This window comes from Alosa alosa, chromosome 24 (assembly GCF_017589495.1).
Source record: "Alosa alosa isolate M-15738 ecotype Scorff River chromosome 24, AALO_Geno_1.1, whole genome shotgun sequence".
Taxonomy (NCBI): Eukaryota; Metazoa; Chordata; class Actinopteri; order Clupeiformes; family Clupeidae; genus Alosa; species Alosa alosa.
The window spans coordinates 16977629-17000178 of NC_063212.1; the positions used below are offsets into that span (position 1 = coordinate 16977629).

General features: G+C 40.1%; 1 protein-coding gene and 1 long non-coding RNA gene across 2 annotated transcripts; both read right to left on the minus strand.

Annotated features, from left to right (window-relative positions):
- Positions 1-3876: 3876 nt before the first annotated feature.
- LOC125289107 (serine-rich adhesin for platelets-like) lies at positions 3877-9850 on the minus strand. Its single transcript, XM_048235791.1, has 7 exons — positions 8638-9850; positions 5725-7998; positions 5219-5391; positions 4571-4635; positions 4309-4487; positions 4042-4157; positions 3877-3945 (listed from the first exon to the last, which is right to left on the minus strand). Exons 1-7 carry the CDS (start codon positions 9848-9850, stop codon positions 3877-3879), a joined length of 4089 nt encoding a protein of 1362 aa, XP_048091748.1.
- Positions 9851-9880: 30 nt separating this feature from the next.
- Positions 9881-21195, minus strand: LOC125289724. The gene is made up of 3 exons (XR_007192683.1): positions 21089-21195; positions 10048-10104; positions 9881-9958 (listed from the first exon to the last, which is right to left on the minus strand). It is a non-coding gene; the product is annotated as an uncharacterized LOC125289724 (long non-coding RNA).
- Between the last annotated feature and the right edge of the window lie 1355 nt (positions 21196-22550).

Sequence of the window (22550 nt, forward strand, 5' to 3'; positions counted from 1 at the left end):
TGACGATTGTCACAAACGTTCCTCTTTTAGGAGAAATTTTAAGCTGACAGGCAATTGTTACCATTCTATTAAACCAACGCTCACCGACAAACGATCAGGAAGCGGTTCTTCTTCCTACTCGGATACTAGGATCAAACACAAGAAGTTGTATCTCCGAAGACATTTTGTGCAACAGTTTTGACTCGAGTTTTAGCCAGGTTTTAGCACTGTAAAGTTGTGTAGAATTCTGGGGTATTCTTACTGTATTCTGATGTGTATGTTACTTCTGTGCGTAGTATACAACAGGGAGAGGTTCATATTATTGTACATAACTGTGCCTTAGGCCTGTGTACCAGCAGGAAGGTCATACAGGCCGATGTTTAGGAAAATCCGAGGAACATCAGTGATAACATGGGCCGAGGGAGACAGCATGTCTGCCTATTCAGGCTAGTCTCTCCATCTGGCCAGGGCCGGGTTGTGTACACTGGTTGGCACCTGCCACGTTGGCATGATTGACGTTTGTATATTTTAGTATAACAGGCTTTGTCTTAGGTTTTGACTTCGAGGATCGGATCGAGGAAGGCGACCCGAGGAGCATCTTCTGTCGGAAGGCTCAGCAGCCGCTTTTAATAACAACCACAACTGTTAGACTCTGCACAGTTTTACTGTTTGAGACTTCTGTTATTCATTGTTGTACATCTACAATAAATCATCATCTAATCGCCGATCCTGATCCCGCCGTCAAGCTTTATTGACCATCTTCAATACAGACATTAGAACTAAAACACAACGCAACAACCAGAGAATCTAACAATATTTATGAATTGGAGAAAACAATGGCAGCAAGTAAATTAGTATAAATATAAAAAAGACACCCGGTTTGTTTATACATACAAAATAGTTGTGCAATATGTTTAGTAATACCAGCTCCAAGTCTTTAGCAGTAGAAAACAAAAACAGACATGGTTTATTTTTCCTCCAACAATTGAATTGTTTGATAACTACATTTATATTTAAATAAATATATAAATTAATAGGTTATGATCACAGACAGTAATCAGCAATAATCAGAACACAAATCATAATTTATCATATCTGTTTTGGTGGTGGAATTAGATCCATCAAACATTTCCTCTTCATGGGGACAGTCCACAATGCAAGGTTAAAGATGAGAGATCACCGGGTTCACCAGGGCTGAGCCGCAAGGAGTGACAAGAGGGTGAGCCCACAGGCACTCAGGAGGTTAACACTGCTGCTGACTTCACCCGCTGACACAGCTGTGTGTGTGTGTGTGTGTGTGTGTGTGTGTGTGTGTATGAATTCGGGAAGAAGACAAAGGAGGTAGTTAGTACAGACTCAAAATAATTAATTAGAAATGCATTATATTTATATTTCCCTTGCACACCTGACAGACATGATATACTCTCGTAACAAGCATAGGCTTTTACACGGCAAGAAATATTGGGCATGACTGGCACATAAACAAATCAGTAAGAAATCAAATAAGGAAAATCAATTAAATTCATAGATTAGTCTTTTCCCTGTATAACGATGAATTATATGGTCAGGGAACAAACTACAGTACAAATAGTGTTGTAAGCAGTCTATGTGAATCCTGTCTGATGTCCAACAATCTCCCACATATATTAATGTGTAACAGTTTACTGTTCAAATTGGCATGCCAAAATGAGAAACTGTAGCCTTGTGCCTTTTGAAAATGCTTAAACTTAAAGAGTAAAATGTTTTATTAACATGGTTAAGTATTTTGACACTCGTGGGCATAAGAGTGACAATAATTTTTCATTCAGATGGCACTGGCATCCACACACACACACACACACACACACACACACACACACACACACACACACACACACACACACACACACACACACACACACACACACACACACACACACACACACACACACACACACACACACACACACACACACACACACACACACACACACACACACACACACACACACACACACACACACACACACACACACACACACACACACACACACACACACACACACACACACACACACACACACACACACACACACACACACACACACACACACACACACACACACACACACACACACACACACACACACACACACACACACACACACACACACACACACACACACACACACACACACACACACACACACACACACACACACACACACACACACACACACACACACACACACACACACACACACACACACACACACACACACACACACACACACACACACACACACACACACACACACACACACACACACACACACACACACACACACACACACACACACACACACACACACAGTTACTTGCTTACCCACACCCATAGGTTTGCCAGCTTTTGGAAGAATCTTTGAATTTGACATTTCTGTGGTGTAGCTAGCTATAGCTCGATGGTGTTTTATGCCCCAAATGTCATCTTCCAGGCAGCGCTGCCACCGCTGATTTAAAGGCACCTAATCCTAAACCTAACCCCAACCCCAACCCTAACCTTAAGCCATGACTAACCCTTGTGCCGTCCAGGCAGCGCTGCCTTGAAGACAACGCTGGGGTCATAAAATACCATGAAACCTATAGTGCCCATACCACATTTAGATCCACAGGGACCGGGGCCAGGTTCGAGTCCGCCCAGGTAATTTTCTGATTCCACCCCATCTCTCTCTTCCACTTGCTTCTTGTCACTTTCTTCACTGTCTTATCAAAGCTTGTCAGCTAATGTGAGAACAGCTGTGTTCAATGAAGCCCACAGTGTTTCAATGACGGCTATTGCTGAAGCGTCAGGCCTGGCGTGAATCCCTCCTTATTTGAAGACGTACGCTAATAAAGACGGGAAATTTACCGATTCAAGTTCACAACGCAAAGGGCACCGACAAAGGTAACCAGTCGTATTGCATATGCAAATCCTTAGTGGGGTTTGAATTCCCTTTCGTGTAGCATCCCTTTCTCCATTCCACAGTGGGGAGTTCACCTTGTCTAAATAAGAATTCTATTTCCTTATTAGTTACATGGTTGAGGTTGAAGATATTTAGGCACATCAAGTTTCTCACATACTGGAACTTCAATATAGCCATATGATTCTTTTGTTCAGTTCTTTGATTCTTTTGTTCAGTTCTGCACTGGATTTGAATTAGGAACCTTGGGCATGGATATTGTAAAAACCATACATAGGATTTTGGCCTATTGATTATAATTTATAATGTGGTTAATTAAAAGCTTTGTCACTCCGTCACTTTGGATAAAAGTGCAGCTAAATGACTAAATGTAAATGTAAATGATTCTTAGTTTTGACTATAAATTGTGTCCACACTACATGAACTTAGATGGTAGACTAAGGCAGACGGTATACTATTTGTTATCACAGGCTAAATTGTATTCATTTTAATTTTAATTTTATTTAAATACTTAAGGACCCTGGCCTGTTTACGAGTATGTGTGAAGAAAGACAAAGATGTATAGTTAGGTATGAAACTAGTTGGTAGTTCCTGCTTTCAATACCTTTTGATCTGCGAAAACCCATATTTGTCAGCAATTTAAAAACAAAAATGGCTGCCATGGTCCCAGGGGCCAAATCTGAGGCACCTTTTATTTATAATAAAGGTGCCCATTTTGTGAGTTTTTATATATAAAAAAGTATTTAAAAATTCAAAAGTACAGTATTTCATTTTAATACATAATATGGTTACTGTATTTTGTAGTTTATTTTGATACATTTCAAATTAGGGTATTAGGCATTTTATTTGAAAATAATTCTGATGTATTTTCGCACCCCCTACACACACACACACACACACACACACACACGCACACAAACACAATTATCTATGCTTTTTACAGTGTGAAGTTTGACAGTCACCTGAAGGTTGTTGGTGTGAGGCTGATGAAATCAGGTTGGTAGTCTTCAAAGAAAAATGGCTCAAGCTACATGGATGGAATAAAGAAATACAGAAAGTCTAAAATTACAAGGTCAATCATTTCATACTGTCAATCATCTAAAATTCGCAAAATGTAGGTTACCTCTCTTTTAATGAGTGAGGATCTTTCACTGAAGGCCTCCGAAGTGGAATTCAAAAGGTCAGCAATAAATGTGTCATTGGTACGGAACTGGACAATGGCTTTTGATTTGGGTTCACCTGGAAAACACACACACACACACACGCTTGTGAAGACATATTATATACTAGTTTGTGTCTGAACCAAGTCTTTGGTTTATTTGTTATACATATGTTCATTCATGGTTTTAAAGATCAGTATTATTAATCTCATTAACAACAATTTCCTTACTTCTCACAAATATGGATCCAGGAACCACAGAAAGATTGAAGCCTGAATTTGAGTCATTTACAGCGATAGCCAGGGCTTCAGCAACAGCAGAGCTTGTAGGGAGGGGCTCAATTGAAGTCTCGTTGAACACAACGTCAACATCTGTCTCAACTTCATCTGTTCTGAATCGAGTAACCAGCCTGTAACAGTGTCAAAGCATTTTTCTCAGTCTCAAAATGTACATTGCTCTCTAACTGTGATTTGACTTAAGAGGGGAATTTACCTGAATTGTCTCACAATGGTCCGCACAAACCGTGATCCAAAACGTTGTTGATAGATCACATCACACTACACACAAAGACAGCAAAAGAGAGAAAACATTTTTCAGATTTAATGTATTACAGTTTTTCTTTTGATTTCTTCAAGTTCAAACTCCATATCATCTAGTCACATGTTCACATTATAAAGTCAAACAAACAGCAAATGATTTCACACATCCATGAAATCACAAATGTACAATTGTCTGCTGTTTTTGATATTATTAATTGCTAATTAAAATATTAATGAAAAAATGTCATGTTGGTTTTCTGTTGAATAGTCCTTCCCCAAACTCATTTAAGCATTAGTTAATTGTTTGAATGCATGCAACAGTTGTAGAACCTACTGTCATATTTTTCGGAAAAGCACTGCTGTACTGTAAAGCAGCCTGGACTTTTTCCCCTATATGACAATTAATTACATGATCCAACAACAAACTGCAGTACAAACAATGCTACTATATGAACAGATGTAGTAAACCAATTGGAGTGTATAAAATCTATATTCGATTATATTTGTATATAATCTATGCATTGTAGTTTTTCAGTAATCAGTGACTGAAGTCAGAATACTTGTATTTGTTGTGTTGGTTTCTGATTGCATGAGTACTTACTGCATTTTCAACCTCTGCTGCTTGTTGCTGGAACTCTGGGCTCCCGGTGTTGGCAAGAGCTGACTGAAATACTATGAGGATGACAGCACGAATCTCAATAGTAGGAGCGGGACGGGATGGTGGTCTAGTTGTAGTTGTGGTGGTGGTTGTAGTGGGAATGGTTGTTGTGGTGGCTAGAGTAGTTGTAATTGTGGTAGGGGCTGTAGTAGGTTTGTGTTGCTTCACTTGTAGTTGATTGTGTTGCTCCGGCTGTAGACGATTGTGATGCTCCAACTGTAGTTGATTGTGTTGCTCCGGCTGTGGTTGATTGTGTTTCCCCAATTGAAGTGGTTTGTGTTGATTGTAGTTAATCCAGGGGTTTCATTTGTGGTTGATTGTGCTGCTTCAGCTGTAGTTGGTTGTGCTTTCCAGCTGTAGATGATTGTAGTGTTCCAACTGTAGTCGATTGTGTTGCTCAGCTGTAGTTGATTGTGTTTCCCCAATTGTAGTGGTTTGTGTTGCTTCACTTGTAGTTGATTGTGCTGCTGCAGCTGTAGTTGGTTGTGTTGCTCCGGCTGTAGATGATTGTGATGCTCCAACTGTAGTTGATTGTGTTGTTCCGGCTGTGGTTGATTGTGTTTCCCCAATTGTAGTGGTTTGTGTTGCTTCACTTGTAGTTGATTGTGCTGCTGCATTTGTAGTTGATTGTGTTGTTCCGGCTGTGGTTGATTGTGATGTTCCAACTGAAGTTGATTGTGTTGTTCCGGCTGTGGTTGATTGTGTTTCCCCAATTGAAGGGGTTTGTGTTGCTTCACTTGTTGATTGAGGGGTTTCATTTGTAGTGGTTTGTGTTGCTTCACTTGTAGTCGATTGTGTTGATCCGGCTGTAGACGATTGTGATGCTCCAACTGTAGTCGATTGTATTGCTCCGGCTGTAGATGATTGTGATGCTCCAACTGTAGTCCTCACGGCTGTAGTTGATTGTGTTGCTTCAATTGTAGTTGATTGTGATGCTCCAACTGTAGTTGATTGTATTGCTCCGGCTGTAGATGATTGTGATTTCAACTGTAATTGTGTTGCTCCGGTTTGTGATGCTTCAACTGTAGTTGATTGTATTGCTCCGGCTGTGGTTGATTGTGTTTCCCCAATTGAAGTGGTTTGTGATGCTCCAACTGTAGTTGATTGTGTTGCTCCGGCTGTGGTTGATTGTGATGTTCCAACTGTAGTCGATTGTATTACTCCGGCTGTGGTTGATTGTGTTTCCCCAATTGAAGTGGTTTGTGTTGCTTCACTTGTAGTTGATTGAGGGGTTTCATTTGTGGTTGATTGTGTTGCTCCGGCTGTGGTTGATTGTGATGTTCCAACTGAAGTTGATTGTGTTGTTCCGGCTGTGGTTGATTGTAATGTTCCAACTGTAGTCGATTGTGTTGCCTCAGCTGTAGTTGATTGTGTTTCCCCAATTGTAGTGGTTTGTGTTGCTTCACTTGTAGTTGATTGTGCTGCTGTATTTGTAGTTGATTGTGTTGCTCCGGCTGTAGATGATTGTGATGTTCCAACTGTAGTTGATTGTGTTGTTCCGGCTGTGGTTGATTGTGTTTCCCCAATTGAAGGGGTTTGTGTTGCTTCACTTGTTGATTGAGGGGTTTCATTTGTAGTGGTTTGTGTTGCTTCACTTGTAGTTGATTGTGGGGTTTCATTTGTGGTTGATTGTGCTGCTGCAGCTGTAGTTGGTTGTGCTGTTCCAGCTGTAGATGATTGTAATGTTCCAACTGTAGTCGATTGTGTTGCCTCAGCTGTAGTTGATTGTGTTTCCCCAATTGTAGTGGTTTGTGTTGCTTCACTTGTAGTTGATTGTGCTGCTGCAGCTGTAGTTGGTTGTGTTGCTCCGGCTGTAGACGATTGTGATGCTCCAACTGTAGTTGATTGTGTTGTTCCGGCTGTGGTTGATTGTGTTTCCCCAATTGTAGTGGTTTGTGTTGCTTCACTTGTAGTTGATTGTGCTGCTGTATTTGTAGTTGATTGTGTTGCTCCGGCTGTAGATGATTGTGATGTTGCAACTGTAGTTGATTGTGTTGCTCCGGCTGTAGATGATTGTGATGCTCCAACTGTAGTTGATTGTGTTGTTCCGGCTGTGGTTGATTGTGTTTCCCCAATTGTAGTGGTTTGTGTTGCTTCACTTGTAGTTGATTGTGCTGCTCCAACTGTAGTTGATTGTGTTGCTCCGGCTGTGGTTGATTGTGATGTTCCAACTGTAGTTGATTGTGTTGCCTCAGCTGTAGTTGATTGTGTTTCCCCAATTGTAGTGGTTTGTGTTGCTTCACTTGTAGTTGATTGTGATGCTCCAACTTGTTGAGTTGATTGTGTTGCTCCGGCTGTAGTTGATTGTGATGCTCCAACTGTAGCTGATTGTGTTGCTCCGGCTGTGGTTGATTGTGATGTTCCAACTGAAGTTGATTGTGTTGTTCCGGCTGTGGTTGATTGTGTTTCCCCAATTGAAGTGGTTTGTGTTGCTTCACTTGTTGATTGAGGGGTTTCATTTGTGGTTGATTGTGCTGCTGCATTTGTAGTTGGTTGTGCTGTTCCAGCTGTAGATGATTGTAATGTTCCAACTGTAGTCGATTGTGTTGCCTCAGCTGTAGTTGATTGTGTTTCCCCAATTGTAGTGGTTTGTGTTGCTTCACTTGTAGTTGATTGTGATGCTCCAACTGTAGTTGATTGTGTTGCTCCGGCTGTAGATGATTGTGATGCTCCAACTGTAGTCGATTGTGTTGCTCCGGCTGTAGATGATTGTGATGCTCCAACTGTAGTTGATTGTGTTGTTGATTGTGCTCGCCGTGATGATTGTGATGTTGATTGTGATGTTCCTGTGGTTGATTGTGATGTTCCGGCTGTGGTTGATTGTGCTTCCCCAATTGTAGTGGTTTGTGTTGCTTCACTTGTAGTTGATTGTGCTGCTGTATTTGTAGTCGATTGTATTGCTCCGGCCGTAGATGATTGTGATGCTCCAACTATAGTTGATTGTGTTGCTCCGGCTGTGGTTGATTGTGATGTTCCGGCTGTGGTTGATTGTGCTTCCCCAATTGTAGTGGTTTGTGTTGCTTCACTTGTAGTTGATTGTGCTGCTGCAGCTGTAGTTGGTTGTGCTGTTCCAGCTGTAGATGATTGTAATGTTCCAACTGTAGTCGATTGTGTTGCCTCAGCTGTAGTTGATTGTGTTTCCCCAATTGTAGTGGTTTGTGTTGCTTCACTTGTAGTTGATTGTGATGCTCCAACTGTAGACGATTGTGATGCTCCAACTGTAGTCGATTGTGTTGCACCGGTTGTAGATGATTGTGATGTTCCAACTGAAGTTGATTGTGTTGTTCCGGCTGTGGTTGATTGTGTTTCCCCAATTGAAGTGGTTTGTGTTGCTTCACTTGTAGTTGATTGTGATGCTCCAACTGTAGTTGATTGTGTTGCTCCGGCTGTAGACGATTGTGATGCTCCAACTGTAGTCGATTGTATTGCTCCGGCTGTGGTTGATTGTGTTTCCCCAATTGTAGTGGTTTGTGTTGCTTCACTTGTAGTTGATTGTGATGCTCCAACTGTAGTTGATTGTGTTGCTCCGGCTGTAGATGATTGTGATGCTCCAACTGTAGTCGATTGTATTGCTCCGGCCGTAGATGATTGTGATGCTCCAACTATAGTTGATTGTGTTGCTCCGGCTGTGGTTGATTGTGATGTTCCGGCTGTGGTTGATTGTGCTTCCCCAATTGTAGTGGTTTGTGTTGCTTCACTTGTAGTTGATTGTGCTGCTGTATTTGTAGTTGATTGTGTTGCTCCGGCTGTAGATGATTGTGATGTTGCAACTATAGTTGATTGTGTTGCTCCGGTTGTGGTTGATTGTGATGTTCCAACTGTAGTTGATTGTGTTGTTCCGGCTGTGGTTGATTGTGTTTCCCCAATTGTAGTGGTTTGTGTTGCTTCACTTGTAGTTGATTGTGCTGCTGTATTTGTAGTTGATTGTGTTGCTCCGGCTGTAGATGATTGTGATGTTGCAACTGTAGTTGATTGTGTTGCTCCGGTTGTGGTTGATTGTGATGCTCCAACTGTAGCTGATTGTGTTGCTCCAACTGTAGTCGATTGTGTTGCCTCAGCTGTAGTTGATTGTGTTGCTCCGGCTGTAGATGATTGTGATGTTGCAACTATAGTTGATTGTGTTGCTCCGGCTGTGGTTGATTGTGATGTTCCGGCTGTGGTTGATTGTGCTTCCCCAATTGTAGTGGTTTGTGTTGCTTCACTTGTAGTTGATTGTGCTGCTGTATTTGTAGTTGTTTGTGTTGCTCCGGCTGTAGTCGATTGTGATGCTCCAACTGTAGTCGATTGTGTTGCACCGGTTGTAGATGATTGTGATGCTCCAAATGTAGCTGATTGTGTTGCTCCGGCTGTGGTTGATTGTGATGTTCCAACTGTAGCTGATTGTGTTGTTCCGGCTGTGGTTGATTGTGTTTCCCCAATTGAAGTGGTTTGTGTTGCTTCACTTGTTGATTGAGGGGTTTCATTTGTGGTTGATTGTGCTGTTCCAGCTGTAGATGATTGTAATGTTCCAACTGTAGTCGATTGTGTTGCCTTTGTGATTGTGTTTCCCCAATTGTAGTGGTTGTGTTGCTCCATTTGTTGTTAGTCTTGTTGTTCCCAGAGTATTTGATTGTGTTGCTCCATTTGTTGTTAGTCTTGTTGTTCCCAGAGTATTTGATTGTGTAGCTCCAATTGCAGCGAATGCTGCGGATGATAAAAGTTAATTAGATAAATAAAAGTAATTGTATTCACCTGCAAAAATAAATGATACTATTATATCTGATACTACTCACCAAGAATCACAATGACCATAGCAGTGATTTTCCCCCACATTTCCTTAGTTGAAGGATCTGTGACAGAGTGGGTCATATGTTTGCACACACACACACACACACACACACACACACACACACACACACACACACACACACACATTAAATTAGTTATATTTGGTGTATTTTTAAGTACTTGGAAGAGATCCTTTAGTACATTTGTATTATGTAGATCTAGTGTCTGTGTGGCAATTGCATGGTGCATTTGTGTCAATTGCATGGTGATGTGACCCATCTAATAGAAAGCACATCTACCTAAAGGTACAAATAAAGTAAGACCACACATTTTCAGGAAGGAAAATAATTTGCTAGCATTAATTCTAAGGCGTCTTATTGTTTAACAAAGTAATTCAAGTCCCTAGTGCTAAGCGTTTAATGATAATTCTTATTATTATAGCATATTGCATACTGTATCATAATAAGGAGCCCGGGATATTTATTTTTCACACGAAATTGTGCACTCTTGTGTATTTGTACACAATTGTAAAGTGAAAACATGAATGCACAGTCTAGCAAAATGGCCACACAATTTTGTAAAACACACAATTTATACGAGCACACCAATTAGTAAAATGAGTGCTCATCCTCTCAATTTATATAATAAAATCATGCAATGACACCTCCCAGGGTTCAATCACCATTTACCATATGTCTGGGAGAGCTTAGTGAGTTGAGGATCCTCTCAACTTTGATCAATTCACATAAACAGCAGGTTATTTAATTCCACCCCTGAATGTTTTGAAACTTACATTTAAAAGAGATCATGATTAGTTGTGAAGCTTCTACAACTGGATCTACAGGTTATTCTCAGTTGTGAAGGCCAAACAAGGACACACATACAAATAATCTGCTAACTGTGATTTTACATAATTTAATTTATGAAAACAAGGCTGCCATGTGAAGATGGAACCACCTAGTTGCTCATAAATAGCTAGCGAAATACACTACAAACTGACACAGTCACATATAAAAAAATAAACTGTTTGATGACACGTTTGTATGGACAGGACGTAATTTCATTTGACTTACAATAAAACATTTACAACAATGGATGATTGAGGTTGTTGTTTGTGGTGTTATTGCAAGCTGCTGAATTCCCTTGCTACTGAGATCTCTTGTAAGTGATTCTGCATGTGAATTTCGAAACATTACAACATGAATTAAAGGTGCGATTTGTTAACCTGACCCTAGCCAGATGAATTTCGTTCCGCTTAGCTCCGCCTAGCTTCACTCACATCCATTTGGGACCTCTTCCATTGAGAGTAATTTCTGCAACCGACTTAATGGTTCAGCCAATCAGGACGCAGGGCGGGAGTTTCATAGATGTGACATAGCGTAGAAGCGACTGTGACACTGTTATTAGCGTCACGGGTTGGCTTCGATGTGAGTGGTTGAAGTAGCACGTCAATAAATGACGGACAAGTGGCTTATTCAATCATATGCAAGCATTTTTTGATTAGGCCCAGCCTTCTGAAGCAACACTTCAATGGATCGGTTCCAGATGGATGAGTGGAGCTAGGCGGAGCGAAATTCATCTGGCTAGGGTCAGGTTAGCGATTTGTAGGATTGTTACAGAACGTTCTGTAGGCCAAAATCAAAACACTGGTGAACGTTCTCAAGACTACCAGACGCGAGCCTCTTCTGGGTTGCCAGATGTAATGAAGACTTAGCTAACGTTAGTTGACCTGCAGCTGCTTTAACGTTTCTCCAATCATGACCCAGCTACACATTAAGGAAACAACGAAAACAAAAAATACCTCTCTAACCAACGTAACATATTTAGCTGAAGTCAGCGATGCAGATGAAGTTTAGCCTAGGCTACCTGTTGTGGAGAAATATGGCCAGCTCTAAGGCAGACTTGATATTCTTCATTTGACGAAAGACGCCACCATATCAGGAAGCTCCTCCGATGTCCACTTAATTTGTTTCTTGTTTTAATTTTGTAAATTTGCCTGCCTCTCATAGGCGTTCATGACTACAACTGACAGCTGTTGACAGTTGGCCTTTGCTAATTTGGCAACCCAAATAGGAGGACATGCTAGCCCATTCTAGATTGAATAAAACATATTCTTTCATGGGTTTTTTTTCATGGGTTTTACGGGGTTTTACGGGTTAGAGTAATGTTGTCAAATAAGCCATTACGTCAATTCATCGTGTTTCCTTACTCTCTGACAACATATGGTGATCATTTTCTGAATGGTTACAGTTTATTTTCCATTATTTCCTACATACTGGACCTTTAATACAAAGCTTTACAATTGTATGTAGATTTCAGGTAGATGTCCTCTCATCTACATATAAACACTCACTGACTTAAGTGCTACAATTAGCACTAAAAGGCTTTATGACCCTTACTGTATATGTATGTATATATATATATATATATATATATATATATATATATATATATATATATATATATATGCACACACATTACATACATACATATATAAATGTAGCGTGACAAGTGTGTGTTTACATGCAGCACTAACTTCAGTTCAGACCAACAACCTGTTCTGTATTGCTCTCTCTCTCTCTCTCTCTCTCTCTCTCTCTCTCTCTGTATTATTGCTCTCTCTCTGCATATATATATATATATATATATATACACACACACACACACACACACATACATACACATATAAATGTAGCGTGACAAGTGTGGGTTTACATGCAGCACTAACTTCAGTTCAGACGACAACCTGTTCTGTCTTGCTCTCTCTCTCTCTCTCTCTCTGTATGTATGTATGTATGTATGTATGTATGTATGTATGTATGTATGTATATATATGATATATATATATATATATATATATATATATATATACATATGTATTGTATGTAGATAGATAGATAGATAGATAGATAGATAGATATATTGATATTCAAGGTCTCAGCAGCAGCATACATACAACACAAACACATTCTTTAACAGCAGAAAGAGTAGGCTGCCACACCTGACGGCGCCGGAATTTAGGCTATTAAATGTAGTATTGCATTACTAGATAGATAGATAGATAGATAGATAGATCGATGCCTTTATTGCCTACCTATTTGCCTAATTTGCCTAGGGTTTGTTCTATTGACATGGAATGAATGAACAGGCACACGTGACTATGGAGTAGGTCTACTTCACAATTCAGATTTTCAGATGGTGCGTTGTGGCTGACAACATCCCTAAAATCTCGAGTGTCTAGGTTTATTGCTGGCTCCTGGTTGCTATAGTGCAATGATGTCATCTGCTGGCCGTGCCGCGCAATAGCGCCACAACATATGTAATTTCACTGGACATTACGGTAAAAATCTTGTTTTTCCTTACTAATATTCGTGTCATCCAGCTAACATATTGCTTAATTATTTTGACATTTCGTTCCTTTATAAATTGTAATGTAATATAAAGGTACGTTTTTGAATGTCATTACTCTGACATGTGAGGGATAACGGCCACCGACGTGACCTGTTATACGTGACTCATGGACAAGGGGAAATGCCATTAACTCGGCGTCACGCAGCGGCAATTTTCTTAATATCGATATTTCTCCACATTACTTGATCCAAATTCTGTAATTTTTGCTGGATAAATGTTGTACAAAAATGTAGTTTCGTATCAAAGTGGAATGGTTGTTGTCATAAGTCAGCGGCGTTAGTTTGAGCACATAATTGAGGTTTTGTTTACATGTGTTCAATGTAAGTCAATGGGCGCCGGTATTCGGCCAATGGCGGCGCCCAAAGAATCTTTTGCCGGATAGCGAGACAGCGGAGGTTTCTGGGCAGCATATTTATGTTCTGTTAGCAAGCGAACTTCTCATGACTACCGACAAAGTAGCCTACTGCCAGCTGACGAAGCTCTCATTTTAAAACATTACTGAGAGACAGACACTGTACAATCAAGAAATCTTGCCACTGAATCCAAAACTATGTTTAACATTATGTACAAGGGCTAACAGTGACACATTAAAATAAAGTGTTGCCAATGTATTTCCCCAGTAGTGGACAATAAAAACTTGTTGAACAGGTGTGCTGAGCTTTGTTTTTGGCTCTTCAAAGTGTTGTAAGTAAGGTGGTGTAAGCAGCCTATAGGCAGGTGGTGAGACAGGTCAAGAAATATGGTGCAGTGAAACACTATACAGTTGATTTTCAGAAGGTGGTTTAGAGTAGTATAAATGAAATATAAATATGTGCACTGTATTACCTTATAAGAGCAGAATAAATATGGCTATGAATAACAATGTCAGTTGATATTATTTTAAATGTTGGTGACACTACATTAATAAGGAGAATACCAATAATAAACAATAATGTGAATGCAATATCAATGGGCAATAAATGCAAATCAACAAATACTATAACATACAAACAATGACTCAGAACAGCTTAAGTGCATGGTGAACAAATATGTCTTTACACCCCTGTTGACAGGTGCATGCAAAAACACAGAAAGCAGACAAGGATTTTGTTTTTATAACACATGTAATAAGCAATGAACATTTGAAGATGTATTGTTTTGTTCTTCTAACATCAATAGTAGTTGTTCAGAGGTTGTAACATAATGATAAATACATGCTGCCTGTCACATTATGAATATATACCCTGTCTTGTCTTGCACATCAGAAGCAGCAGCACTATGCTATTACATTGTTCACCGTAGGGACTAGTATGAGGGAGACTGAGTTGCCAATCTCTCTTAACAGGTCCTGCATCATATCTACAAATATCTGTTCAGCTCTGCACAAACATAAGCAGGGTCTGATTTAGCGTGGCAGAGTGCTGATTGACAATAACATGGTTCCCTGCTCTGTTTGGTGGATTCCCATTGATGTTTGTGCATTCTCTTTGACTGTACATTTTATGTGTGGCATCTCATTCCTCAGTTGTCTAACATGTTTTCTGACGGCCACTGATTGCATTAGCAGCTGAAAGACCAACTTGTAACAAGGTCCCAATTGTGGATACACCCATTAACAGTCCTTGCGACCAATGACATCTGGATCAACTACAAACTTTTGATTGATTTTCAACAATGAACAATTAGTTCAGTGTAATATGTTCAGCTCTCTCCCCCATCTTAATAAGTCAACATTACATGATATGACCCTATTTTTACATTATAGCCTACATATGTTATAGCCTAACCCTTATCTAGGTGACTGATGAGATTCATGTTAGCATATATTCATTGGCGCCACAATTAATATTGGAGCTATTTCACTGTCGCAGACCCAGAAGTGCTTGGTAGCCTAGTAGTCATAGGCCAACATGAGACTTAAGCCCCCGTGTCGTCATGACTTAGGTTAGCCTATGTTCTTACTGTTGTTATTATCTGTAGGACATATTGTCTGTGGAACACAATTGTAGGCTAGGCCTATATTTGATTTTCAGTAAGCTTATATATCAATGATAAAGCTTCTTTACTTTTTTGGTGTAATTATTTAGTTTTTTTTTTTATCTATGTAGGCTATTTTTTTAATGTTACATTATTATTTTGTTAATACATGGAATAAATCACCACAAACACACGCGACTGTAGCCTATTGGCTTCTTCTGTAGCCTACCCGGCTTGCGCAGCGTGGCTAACAACGCCCCTAAAACAAGTGTAACCGTCGGCTCCTCGAGGCTTATTACTTAAACGAAGTTACAGCAGCTATTAGGCCCGAGGTGCAGTGAAATGGCGTCATCTGGTGGTCATACAATTCACTCGCTATTAGACCCGAAGTGCAGGAGTAGTGGATATTCAATCACGCCATCCTTCAGGTCGCAGCGAAACGTATGTGTACTTTATGTGCTGTGTCATGCTGCCATCTAGTGGTTGTGGAATATTTAACACCCATTATAGTTCTGGGAATAGATGTGCCCTCGAATAAATGTAATTTGTTACAAATTATTTGGGTAATCCATCGGATAAATTGTGTTTTTCTTTTTATACTTCGTACCTTTATAAATTAAAGTGTATCATGAAGGTACCTTTTTCAATGTCATTACTCTGACATTCGACATTAGTCGACCATAAATTTGGGCAATGGGCACATTGTTAGGGGTTGACACTTTGCATAAGATTTCTCCACATTACTTGATCCAAATCCTGTGATTTTTGTTGTATAAATGTTGTACAATTATGTAGTTTCGTATCAAAGTGGAATGGTGGTTTTCATAAGTCAGCGGCGTTAGTTTGAGCACATAATTGACGTTTTCTTTACATGTGTTCAATGTAAGTCAATGGGAGCCGGAAATCCATAAATAGCGGCGTCCAAAGAATCTTTTGCCGGATAGCGAGACAGCGGTCCAGAAACCTTGTGAATAGTTCTGATTTTTTTTACTACACTAACGAGGTTGAAATATAGACTTTGCCTACAGCATCTCCTTAACAGTAATGTTAACAAAATGACAGCATTCATATGACAAAGAAAAACGAATTCGGTCACTCAAGACTGTGCCACAGCAACCAGTGTAGGCTACAGTCCTACTCAATAGGCCTACTCGAAGCAGATAGCGTTGTCTGACGGTCGAGTGGGTTAATGCACGTATTTCCAGAACGGATCTGCAACTTTCAGGTAGTTCTGAGTTCGAATCTAGGCAGGAGCAGAGCCATATAAAGGCCTAGGCCTATTGTTATCATTTTTTGCAAGGTGTTGCTCCTGGCAATACTTGTTTATAAGACGTTTGGTGATTAATTGATAGCTGTTTTTGGGACACGTTAAACGTTCTTTATAATGAGCGCATCCGGGGAGTAAAACGACTGTTACGCGCTGTTACAACTGTAGGCTACAGTGATTGCAATACAAAAATATGCGCGTTAGTTTAGTTAGTTTTGTGATGTTTTGCACTTTTGCCTCATGTGTTTTCAGGTTTGAGGGCTTTTTTGGCAAGATTGACATTGGTTAGACTCTGCATATGTTATTTCTCCGTATGGAAAATAAAGTCAATTTTCGACACACGTCTGTTATTAGTTCAATAACAAGTGTTGCTTGTTAAAACATGTGACTAGTGAAACTCAAATGATTTTAGAAATATTTAGCCAAAGCCAAAAAGTGTTAGAGAGAGAGAGACGCCGGTGCAGCTCAGATGTCTTCTTAATTTAAAACTTTGACTAACGTTTCGATGTTCGTTAGTCAAAAACATCGACACATCGAAATGTTAGTCAAAGTTTAATAATGTTCTGCACCTTTTACTGAAGAATAAAGAAAATTAAGAAGACATCTGAGCTGCACCGGCGTCTCTCCTCTCTAAAATATCTGTCCTGGCCTGGTTGCAACGGATTGTGGCCAAACGACAGAAGCGCGGAGAACCCTCCTTTGTCTACCAAAAAGTGTTACTTTGTGCCCCGCGCTCCCCCACTGCTTGTGAAAGAAGGGGATGGGGGAGGGGGGCTTAACGTGAAAAAGCTTAATGTCACAAAACGGCAACGAGTCGTTTTAGGCTACAGGCCTTCATAATGGTAGGCTACAGGAAGTGGGGGGAGGGTATGGGATGACCAGGGCCCACTTCCCCGATAACGACGGAGACACGCTCTTAAGAGGGTTTTCTACGATTCATCTTACGATCGTTCGTTTGGTTTTTCCGACTGTTTCCCGAACATGCTCGTAGCGTGAACGCGCATGCACTGCTCTTAAGATGCTCTTAAGGGGAGCTGTCCACGTTAATAGTTCTGAAATATCCTCTGATTTGACGGTGATGTCAGGTGACTGCACGTCACAGCTATAGGCCTACCATTTAAACTTCGGATCTACACATTAATTCACATCAATACGAAAATAGAAGCACTTCTGCATGTAGGTTATATACCACACAGAGACATAAATAATTGTAATTATTTTAAGATTAGATTGTTGCACCCTGCAACAATTTTTCGCGGTGCCACTTAAGAACACGTTTGAAGATAAGAAAGAAGTCGAGTAAGAAAGAGAGGAAATGTGTAGGCTTAGATTTTGATGCAGTAGGCTACAGACTAAACCACATGTTGCTTTCTCTGCTTTTTACCTCATAGGCCTAATAAAATATTCACTTAGCAAAGATAATGTCAAACTATTCTGGCAACGTCTCGTTTCATAACTTGATTGCATTTTTGTCCGCTTTTCATCACATTATTATGACCATTAAATGTAGGCTATTTTGCACGCTAAAATCTGATTCATCACAAGTAAACACAATAAAGAATGGGAACGTAAATTGGATTATGTATTCTAAGTTGTAATTCCTCTGTATGTCCTGTTGGTGACCTCAGTGAGAAGTACTGTTAAGACGCTCTTAGCCGGTAACGAGTACTCTGGAGCACTCGTAGATCTACGAGTGTTTTCACGATGCTCTTAAGCTACGATGGTTTCGGGAAACAGTCGGCAAATCTTAAGACGTTCGTAAGAGGGACTTTACGACGCTCTTAGGCTTAAGATGCTTTCGGGGAAGTGGGCCCAGAGCCGTCATCTATCGTCTTTCCAGGCACACAGCTCGTTATATAGCCTATCGACTGCCTTAACAGATAGGCTTTGCTCTTGGGTTTGGCCTTACAGCGAACTCAATGCTCTTGTTGCTTGCAGTTTGTTAAATAAAGCGATGCAGATTACATTATTTATTTCTGATTAATTGCGTCTTTTGATGTATTTTGCAACATTTGCTTGTTAGGCTGGGCTACTGTCAATGTCCTGTACAGGTCAATGTTCAACAATTGCTGGTGTAGGCCTAGGCTATTAATCAATTAGGGACTGTTCGTTTATTTATTTATTTAATTCGTTTATTAAATATTTATTTATTCGTTTATTTATTTCATTAAGGGGCTACCGGGGAGTTTTGGGAGCGTTAGTCAAAAAAGACGTGACCCTCCCTCGCCAGCAAGAATTTTTTCTATGACCCTCCAAAGTGATTGAGAAAAAACGCATGACCCTCCCCAGTCCCAACAATTTATTGATGCCTTAGGCTACTGGGTCAATTTGGGAGCTTGCATGCTACGACTCCTTCCTTGAAATGCCTTGAAAATGCTGTCGTTTGCACAATTTCACAAATAATCATCGGGACCGAAACAAACCTGTCAACTTTTCCCGGGTTTATCGCGTATTTTAACTTTTTCCTCGCTGTCTTAGGAGGAGCTGCAGGGCCGTCGCAAGGGGATGCGAGGCCCTGTGCGAACTTGACAGATGCAAGGCCCTTTTCACTTACGTGCATGAAATCATGCGATAGCCTAGTCTAATAAGCTACACCAGCTTGCCTTTAAGAGGGGAAATTCAATTGTATAGCTTATAACATTAGCTGAGTCACATATTTGGCCATATGGTGTTTATCATAGGCTACATCACGAAACCAAATAGTGTAACAAAGGCGAACACTTTAACAGGGGGAATTAATTGGGCATGAATCATTGTGCTGAACGGTATTTGTCAATGAGCAGAAACACACACGACATTCAAACTATTGATAAGATGTACTGGTCTGGACAAATAAATGACACTGACTCGCCATATCCTGACTCAGGAAAAAAAAACATTTTCTTGTTTTGCCGCAAACTCAGCAATGAAATCATAGGCCAGTTTGCAGGTAGCCTAACGTCTTTTTCATAGAAGGGAGAGCCCAGTCTCTCCTGTGACATGGAGGTGCGCAAATAGTTTTTAATAGCCTGTTCAACTTCGAAAAGCTTCGTTCACCCGATGCCAGTCACTGATCGCAATTTCAAAGTTCGGAAAGCTTCATCTTTTTAAGTTTTAAGTGCAGTGGCCCCTATCTGCCCCCTTTGGAATTATATCTCGAGCCTATTATAAGGTCCAGTGCGTTTTGTCCTGGGATTCGGATGTGCTCAAAAATAAAAGAAAAAACACTTTTTTATAGATGGTTATGAGGAGCAATGTGAGAGAGAAATTTGATGATCATTGATCGTTGTTTTGGGACGTTAAGCCTTTTCCATAGGCGTCAGTGAAGGAGATTGAAGAATGACCATTTTTTTTATACGAAAATATTTGTTAACTACAAAAACTCAGTGTCTAAAAACTCAGTGTCATTCAGACTCAACCCTCTTGTTGTTTTATTATCTTTTTCGTTGTCGTTTGAACGTTGGCAAGCAGGCATGTTGCGGTTGCAATTTAAGTGAAATTTCTACAGTAGGCCTCCAACATGCTGTTAGGCTGGGCTACTGTCAATGTACTTGTACAGGTAAATGTTCAACAATTGCTGGTGTACAGGTTATATAATCAATTAGCTAAATCATTTGTCCAGCTGTTTAAACATTTTTTCGTGCTACATTCAAACGCAAAAGGTGCTTTGATATATTTTTCCGTTTGAACGTTGGCAAGCAGGCATGCTTTGGTTGCAATGAATGAGGATAATTGCTTTTTTTTGCATTATTTTGAATATGACTCGCTCCAGTCTCAACAGCACGTACTTTTTCCACACGCTAAGTTCTAACACACATAGGCCTATCCCCTCTCGCTTTCTCTCTCTCCATCCCTGCACACGGTGCTTTCTTAAAGGAGCTGCACCATTTTACAACAATTGCATCTACATTTTCATATTAGAATGTTTTGTCAAGTGTAAGCTTAAACTACCGTGATCAATTTAAGTTCCCGTGCCCCCGCTGCGTCATGGAAGCAGTAGCCTAAATCAGTCGCATCAAAAATAGTAGTGGCACCCAAGTGACACCTTGTGGTTGTTTGTGTCAACTGCAGTTTGTGCCATTTCTGCTGAGAAAATGGGGTGCGTGATTCATGAAGGAACCCGTCCAAACTTAACGGGGACCCACTGTACTTCATTACATTAGCAGACCTGAAGTTAAGACTGACATGCCCATTTTGTAGGAGTATAGAGAAGTTTCTCTTAAATTTGCCAAATAGGAGCTATTTTTACCCTTAACATTATTTGTACGTACAGGCACAGATAGTTATACTGACATTTAAACATTCTGTTTTTTTTTATTATAAGGGTCAACATGGCTATTCTATTTAATCACCAGAATGAAAAAAATATGCTACATTTAAAATGAATGATCAATTGCGTATGTTGAAAAGTCAAGAAAGTCTGACACACTCACCTGATCCTAGTATGCAGTTGGCCGATCCCAATTGTAGTTAGCCCAATTTCAGTTAAGTCCTCAGGGAACTCTGTCAGTTGAATCGTGGTGATTCTACTGATGGTGAACCTGTGAAATGATTCTCTGTTTGTCTGTGTGATATAGATTTATATATATATAGGTGGGGTGACTTGATGGGAAACCAGTATTTAGTCATGCCTCGCACAAAAAACCCACACCCAGAATCCACCTTCTCCCTGATGTACACACACAGATTCATCTTTCACCACACCCCATGGTGACTCAGAATATTTTCCTTCTTTTGTAATATGTTTGCACAAACATTGTGTGAGTTGGTAGTTTAGTTACCATAGCAGTGTTATCGTTCAATTTACCTTCACAGCCTCACCTGTTTGTGCCATTATTTGGTCAGTAAGGGAGTTTAGTATTTTGCCGTGCATTGCGGTGTTCAACCTGTTATAATTAATTTTCCTAATGGTAGTGTTCCAATCCCATGTGCAGTCTCCAAATGTTGAGAGGATTGCATTTTCCAGTTCAAAGTGGGGCTTTCTATAATTGTAACAACTATAATATGTCTTTACCACAAATGTGTATTTCCAAAGAAATCCTATATATTTCACAGTAGGCCTGTAACACAGAGCTGATGTGACAAAAAGCTTCAGTTTTGTCCCCTAAGTCCAACAGATATTTCTCAATTTCAATGGATTGCAACTTTGCAACATGCATTTTAGATAGTTCTAGGCCCAGTTCCCCGAAAGCATCTTAAGCCTAAGAGCGTCGTAAAGTCCCTCTTACGAATGCCTTAAGATTTGCCGACTGTTTCCCGAAACCATCGTAGAGCGTCGTGAAAGCGTAGAGCATCATTAAGAGCGTCGTGAAAACACTCGTAGATCTACGAGTGCTCCAGAGTTCTCGTTACCAGCTAAGAACGTCTTAACAGTACTTCTCACTGAGGTCATCAACAGGACATACAGAGGAATTGCAACTTAGAACACATAATCCAACTTACGTTCCCATTCTTTATTGTGTTTACCTGTGATGAATCAGATTTTAGCGTGCAAAATAGCATAGCCTATATTTAATGGTCATAATAATGTGATGAAAAGCGAACAAAAATGCAATCAAGTTATGAAACGAGACGTTGCCAGAATAGTTTGCCGTTATCTTTGCTAAGTGAAGGCTACAGTATATTTTATTAGGCCTATGAGGTAAAAGCAGAGAAAGGAACATGTGGTTTAGTCTGTAGCATCACTGCAGCATGTACTGCATCAAAATCTAAGCCTACCCCTTTCCTCACTTTCTTACTCGACTTCTTTCTTATCTTCAAACTTGTTCTTAAGCGACACAGCAAAAAATGATTGCATGGTGCAACAATCTAATCTTAAAGGAATTATCCGGAGTAAAATGCACTTTAGATCAGGGGTCTACAACCTTTTTGGGAATGAGGGCTACCTGAAGACCC